Below are 7,890 nucleotides of genomic sequence, written 5' to 3'. Positions count from 1 at the left end.
TTGAATTAAAACAATATTGAACGTGCTCCTGTGGTGTGTGCCTTGTGTGAGATAGTTGATATGTCTATCTTTTTAGATTTTTTTGACAATGATCCTTTCGATGATCATTTTCTCAGGAACCCATTTGGGTTTGGCAGTATTTTTGAGTTCATTGGCAAACAGTGTCATGTTGAAGATCATGTTGTTGAAGAAATCACTCATGTTGTTGAGGATCATGTTGTTGAAGAAATCACTTAGAGTATAACTTGCCCAATTGTTAGAAGTTTTAGTGGATCAGCTTTCAAGATGACTGCGATTGTGGAGGATACTACCATGGATGTTGTTCCGAGGCCACTCATGTTCAAAAATGACTGCATTTTGGTGGCTCGTTTGCTGGTTCCTCATGGAAAGTGGGGAGAACTTGAATTAGATTACTTTGTTCGGGGTCTTGCATTGCATCCTAATCCAGAAAAGTTTGCTGATGTTAAGTACATAAGCAAGGAGCAAAGGAATTTCATAAGGAAACCCAGAAAAGTGAAGATGAAACTGCACCAGCAAAGGAAAAGGAAAGAGCATGGACCCTTTAATAAGAAGGAAAAAATGAAATGTTTTGTTGTAAGCCTAGCTGAGACTTAGACCAATGGGCAAGTTAAAGTTTAGATCATCGTGATTAAGGGGAGGTGTTAGAACATTAATGACGCCTGACCGTATGACTGGAATAGTCGGCGTAGAACGGCTATAGTCGGTGTAGAGCGGCTATAATCGGCTGATTTAGGTTAATAATAAATAGCAGTAAATAAATAGCTGTAGTGAATTTTGTATAAATATATGTGCGTTGCAATGTAATGAATAAGCTCTTTTTCGTGAGTCTTCGAGTTCCTGTTAATTCAGTGTCTGGACCTTCTAGTTTAACGGAGATTGTCTACACTATGGCATAGTGTTGGAAAGATCTGTTTTCAGCAAACTGCGGATCGTGTTTAACTTATGCCGTGGCAAATATATTCTCATGCCCAACTGGAACTCTGGGAGCACGGTCAGGCTTGAGGAGTTTCTTTTTGAGTTTAATGCGATTGTAATATGAAATTAATTTGATTATAGATTCAGGGATATTTTAAAATTTTGATTTTAGAAACTTGAAATTAATTTGATTATAGATTCAGAATATTTTAAAATTTTGATTTTGGAATATTTTGAAAATTTTATGTTTAGTTTAATCTAATGGTAAAGATGAAACTAATTTAATTATAGATTCAGGAATATTTTAAAATATTGATTTTGGAATATTTTGAAAATTTTACATTCAGTTTTTTTAATATTAGGAAAACAATTCAGTTGTTGATTTCAACAGTAGGAAATGCTATTATTGGTGTTATGGGCTAATGCAGGTTGGCTCATCACTGTTATTCAAGGAAAACCAATACTACTTAGAATTATCTACAGGTAATAGGTAAAAAAACAAACTTTCATTCTTTAAAGTGGTTAGGTTTTGGACGGTTAATCTATTTCCTTAAATCCAAAGAAGATGACTTTTAACCAAACACAATTGATTTGGAGCATGTAAATTTTACATTTAATTATTTTTCATTAAATATTTCCAAAATATTCCAAAATCTATCCTAAAAAGAAATTCAAAAAAAATATATATTTTAGTGAATTAAACTATCGCGAATTTGCTAATAAATTTTTTCCCCTGTAAATTTTATGCAAAAAGCAGAAGATATAAGGTGTTGGGGATAGCTTTGGTCTTAGTAGCCGCTACCGTTGGATTAATTGCATCCATAAAGATATGGAAGTGGAATTTTTTTCTCTCATTTGAAATGTTGCGAACAGAATTCTGGAACCAAAGGTCTTTAAGTTGCTACATCATTTAATGTCCCGCGTGGTGTCGATGCTGACAAGTAAGAAAGAACAACTTTCTTCCCCAACAAGGCCGGCTTTCATAGATCTGGATTGTGCGGATGCAGGTCCTGACCAGGTTAGACGTCCTCCGGCTCCTGAGACAACATTAAGAGGTAACCAGTCGTCAGAATCTACGACACATTTCGATATCGTTTTGGCATCCATTGATCCTTCATCAGGCATTCTCGAGCCGAGGTGAAGAACGTCTTTTGGTAATTCCTAAAGAAAAGTAAGATTTTGATAAAATCTTCCACAAATTTAATCTATTTTCACCTTTCAGAAAATAATTTAAAGAAAAGTAAGATTTTGATAAAATCTTCCACAAATTTAATCTATTTTCACTTTTCAGAAAATAATTTAAACACTCTTATGTTTAATTTTTTGAAATAAAAAATGATTATATATATATATATAAATGAAAAATGACAAAATTGTGAGCTTAGTAAACAACTCCCAAATTAATATGTTTTTGACACAATGAATTGTAGATATCGATTCTAACAATATTATTTGTGTAAACTCATATTATTATATTATCTATCAATTATTTGGTTGATCTTAAACTTGCTATTCTCCAAATTTAAAATAACTAGCAATAACACCATATGTTGCAAAGGAAAGGTCGCAATAACATCAGTAATTAATGCTTTTTTCACAATTGTTGAAAGACAAAAAAATGTCAAGAGAAGGCAAGGACCATGCTATAAAAAGTGCTCTTACTATTGACCTGACTTTGTATTGTTTTCTTTATGATCCTTGAAACTATTCAAAAGATCAGATTGCTCTTTACCACTAATCTCCTTGGTGTCTGCCACGTTTTTGTTTTAATCCAACAAATTCTACTCAAGAAAATCTAACCCTTGTCATGCATTTGTTGAAAATAATTATTAATTATTTTGTATTAATGGAGAAATGGTTACACAAGTTGTAACGTATCTCCTTAGTTTAGGATTTGTTCCTAGAGTTTCGGAGTTCGGTTGCAACTTCCTGAGTTTTAGTAATATACTTAATGATGTAATTGCTCATTTGATGTAGTAGAGTGTACGGAGAGATTTCTCTTTGTATGAGTGCAGTCTCCAGGTGCAGTACTCACCTGTGAGCTGTAACTCCTCCTTTTTAATTCAAATCTGATTTTTATCTGCATTTAAAAATAATGTAGAGATCACTCAACAACTTTTAAACCATTTTATCTTGAAAATCAAGCATGTGTGATCCATAAGCACCACATTTTGAAAATTAAGCACATGTGATCCATAAGCACCACACTGAAAATACTGCATTTACATCAAAATACCACACCTCACTTTGGTTTTAAAATAATGGCCCCAAAATTTATATAACCTACTCTATCTGAGTGGTGAGTGGTAAAAACATGCAAGAGTTATGTAACCTTACTTCATGAATATGCAATGTGGTGCATTTTAGGGTTCACAAGATATTAGAGTGAATATCAAGTCCAACACACTTAATCTAAACTCATAATATATAAAAGGTCTCTCTAGAGATTTGCATTCATCACTAATTGAGAAGACACTCCAAATGCACAAAATATCGAGAGAAGCTCCAATACCAATCTCTTTTGCCAATCAACCTAAACAAAGTTTTCCTTTTCTAAAATAAAAAGGATAAAATGTCAAAGAAATTTCTAAAAAAAAAAAGATAAACAAAAATACATCTGCAAATCATGAAATAATTGACTTCCAACTAGTGTGAAGAGATTGATAATTTTTTATGTGCCCATGGCTAATTGAACTTGTGGCAACAAGCTCTGAGTCCTCGGCGATACAAAATTTGGCTTCCCATTAGGAGATGTCGGAATTGATCCCGGCAATAATTAATACATTTCATAAGAATTACAAACAACAAAACCCTATGATTAAGAATGGAGTACTAATACTTGAATTGCAAATATAACACTATATTTCAATCAATTAAGTGAAGTGTAACAATATTTTTTTTGCACTAGGCGTTCCCTTTTTATACAGGGTATTACAAGCCAAAAATATGAAAGGAAAGTTTGCCCTATCTCGGCCAACTGTCTCAAGGATAAAAAAGTAACTGGTTACAATCAACATTTAACTTAGTTGGCATTTCCATACTATTTCACTTGAAATCTACGAATCAAAGACAATTCGCTTAGCTTCTAGATTTATGAGCTTAACAAGTATCGAACCAACTACTCAAACAACCAACAACCTAGTGATGGCTTTGTAAACCATCGAGGCTCCCTGCAATGCATTGAAATTTGCTCTGATATATTATTGATAATAAATAACCTATATTAATAATAGATAATCTATATAATAGGTAAAGTATATATAATTTTCTAGATTTAACAGTCAAATGGTTGTTTGGAGGTGGACTCCTTGTGTTCTTATACACCAATTTGGTGTGTGAGTTAGCACTGACCTTAAAATTGGATAATAATAATAATAATAGACATATAAATAATAGAAAATAATGTTTTTACCACATTTACTAATGTAATTATAATAGTATTTAATAAATAAAATTAAAAAAAAAAAACAATAATTAATAATAACTTATTACATATACATATATACATATATATATAATTTATATCAAGATATTTATTTTACTACTAATATAATAATAATTAATTAACTTCTAAATAATAGAAAATAATATTTTTAATTATATTTACTAATATAATTGTAATAATATTTAATAAATAAAATAAAAAACAATAATTAATAATATTTTATATGTAAGAGAAATTTATATCAAAATATCTATCTCACCACGGAGGGGTCAGCATCTCAATCTGACCACTAAGATGATTCGATTATTTTATTGAAAAAACTGAAAATAAAAAATATATGTAGAGTTTAGATTTCTGTGATCTATATCAAGTTTACAAAAGATTCTTTCGCGAACATGAAAAATCATTTGTCGACGCGTTTCGAACCAATAAATTAAAAACACATCCACACATGAAAAAAATATGTGTTTTGAAATATGAGAGAATATTTTGATAGTCCCTGTGCAACGTACTTCGTCTAGGTCCACGTGAATTTTCGTCTGGAGCCATTAGAGCCACTCGCCAAGTTTGGAATCTCAATTACACATTTTTTAAGTTTTTTCACGCGTGGATAATAGAGTCAAAGTCCATTCCGTGTATGGCCAGTTGCGAAGTTGCAATTCCAAGACCATGGACCGTGTAATTGAACAGCGTTTTTCATTTACTAATAAATACCGACCAGTGTTTTCAAATCCCAATACAGCGTTCGTGTGTTGATGTCGCCTCGTCTCAGGAAGATGGAAATGCTCTAACTTTGCCAGGCGATTAAGGAAGAGCATTGAGCTCCTACATCAGCAGGGAGCCAGGAAAGTAATAGAAAAATTCTGGTAAGATTTTGATAAGTTATCTATTTTTAAGATTTAAATATCAAACTATTTTGAGAAATTTAGATTAAAGTTATTTAAAATGCAGATGTCAAACAATTTTGATAATACTAAATTTATTTCATTGCAGGAAAAAAAGCCAGATTCCAGCAACTTTTTGCCTTCTGGCACCTTGGTAGACAACGCCCATTTGCAGGCCCTGCCCTGCCCTAGGAGCGATGGCAAGGAAGATAAAAGCTTTCATCAACACCATGTCACTTATCGTTAATGTTTGTATATTTATGCGTCTCTCAGCTGCTGATCCTCACACTAATTTTGTTTGGAATTATTGTGGGAAAAGCAAATATACAAACTGTAGCGCCTTCCCGAGTCATCTGAACCAGGTTATGGACTCACTGGTGACTAACGTCTATCCCAGTGGATACAATGTGTCATCTATTGTGGTGGAGGACAACAGAATTTGTTCAGTTTATGGGCTTGTCCGGTGCCGGGGAGATTTAAAGCCTTCCGATTGCCAACAGTGCGCATCTACGGCGAAATCAGGGCTGCTTCTTGGATGCGATAATGATGAACCTGGATTTATTCAACTGGAAGGCTGCTTCTTACGTTACGACAATTTTCAGTTTTATTCCGAAGAGTTTGAGAGTCACCCAGTAAAAGTTCATTGCAGCCCTACGAACCGCAGTCGGCCACAGCTATCGCCATTAGATGTAAGGAGCATGCTGTTCAATATTACAGTGAAAGCTACACAGAATCCGGCACTTTTTGCTGCAGATTCAGTCCCTGGACCTTCTAGTTTAACGGAGACTGTGTACAGCATGGCACAGTGTTGGAAAGATCTGTCTTCAGCAAACTGCGAATTGTGCCTAACTTATGCCCTGGCAAATATATTGTCATGCCCAACTGGAACTCCGGGAGCACTATCCGGCTTAAGCAGTTGCTTTTTGCGTTATGACGTTGATGATTTTCTAGACATTTCCGTCCACCCGCAGCGTCCTGCAGGATCCGGTATCGTCTTTGTAAGCTGAAATTAATTTGATTATAAATTCAGGAATATTTTAAAATTTTGATTTTGAAATATTGAAAATGTTAGAAACTGAAATTATTTTGACTATTGAAAATTTTAGAAACTTGAAATTAATTTGATTATAAATTTAGGAATATTTTAAAATCAACTTGAAATTAATTTGATTATAAATTTAGGAATATTTTAAAATTTTGATTTTAGAATATTTTTATATTTAATTTTTTTAATTTTAGGAAAATATTTCAATTATAAAAATTAGCAGTAGTGATAATCATTATTGGTGTTATGAGCTAATGTGATTAATTTATCACTATTATTTGTTAATGCTATTTAGAATTATCTGTTGGTAGCACTTAAAAGGGTAAGCTTTCACTCCTATAAGTAGCTACGTTATGAGGAAATATCCAAAGAAAAAAAACTCCAGACAATCGAAAATTTTACATTTAATTATTTTTCACTAAATATTTCCAAAAGATTCCAAAATCTACTGTATAAAAAAACTTTAAAAATAAAATAAAATTAAACGATATTATTCAGCGAATTTGCTAATATTTTCTGTAAATTTTATGCAGAAGGGCAAAAGATCTAAGGTGATGGGGATGGCTTTGGGCTTAGTAGCCGCTACCGTTGGATTAATCGCATCCATAGGGATATGGAAGTGGAATTTTTTCTCTCATTTGAGATGTTGGGAACAGAATTCTGGAACCAGAGGTCTTTAAGTTGCTACTTCATTTACTCTTAAAGATTTAAGATGTGTCCCGTTAACTTTTTCTTTTCAGTTCTTTGAAACAATTTATTATGATACCAGAGTATTATGTGAAATAGGTATTCAAAATTCAAATAAATGTCAATGTGATTGTTTTCTCAGGTGAGAGAGGAGAATTTACCTTATCGCCAATGATAGCGAATCCAGAACCTATTATGAATTATGATACTGTGAGAGAGGCTACGTCAGATTTTAGAACAGAGAATAAGCTTGGCGAAGGAGGCTTTGGATCCGTTTTTAAAGTGAGTCATTTCTAAACTTAAGTGAAATTATATATATTGAGGTTAGAGCTTTTAGGTAAGTGGCATAGTTATGTCGATTGCATAATATTTGGGAAATTGATAGTCTGGAGAGAGGAGAGGTTAATTGACGGTGAGGGGAGAGGTTATTTGTTTGACTTTTCCCTTGACATCAGATTTTAAGATATTTCTGAATTTGCAATCAACATAAGTTTAGGATGATTTGAATGTAGGGTTATTTGTTTGTTTTTTTATTTTCTTCAACATCATATTTTAAGATATTTTTGAATTTGTAATTGACATAAGTTTAGGATGATTTAAAGGGAGTTTTTGTGACTTTTGTGAAAAGAAATATTTAGAAAATTGTCTTCGAAGTTTATCACATAATTGAAATAATTGTTTATTTGTTTTTAATTATAAAATGTGATGTAATCAACATAAGTTTAGAATGATTTGAATAATTTGAATAGAGGGTTATTTGTTTGACTTTTTTTTTTCAACATCATCAGATTTTAAGATATTTCTGAATTTGGGATCGACATAAGTTTAGGATGATTTCAGATTTTAAGATATTTATGAATTGGTAATCTAGGATAATTTGAATGGAGGCTTTT

General features: G+C 32.3%; 1 protein-coding gene across 1 annotated transcript; it reads left to right on the top strand.

Moving 5' to 3' along the window:
• The first annotated feature begins 5,462 nt into the window (after positions 1-5,462).
• Positions 5,463-6,272, top strand: LOC149210308 (antimicrobial ginkbilobin-2-like protein). Its single transcript, XM_089398929.1, has one exon. The coding sequence runs from the start codon at positions 5,463-5,465 to the stop codon at positions 6,270-6,272; it is 810 nt and encodes a 269-aa protein (XP_089255055.1).
• Positions 6,273-7,890: the final 1,618 nt, after the last annotated feature.

This window comes from Pinus tabuliformis, chromosome 1_2 (assembly GCF_031772625.1).
Source record: "Pinus tabuliformis cultivar Carrire ecotype Pingquan chromosome 1_2, CPIR1, whole genome shotgun sequence".
NCBI lineage: Eukaryota > Viridiplantae > Streptophyta > Pinopsida > Pinales > Pinaceae > Pinus > Pinus tabuliformis.
This window is presented reverse-complemented; position numbering and strand designations above follow the sequence as displayed.

Coding starts and splice junctions, on each gene's coding strand:
- LOC149210308 (XM_089398929.1), top strand. CDS start 5,463: ATGGCAAGGAAGATAAAAGCTTTCATCAACACCATGTCACTTATCGTT.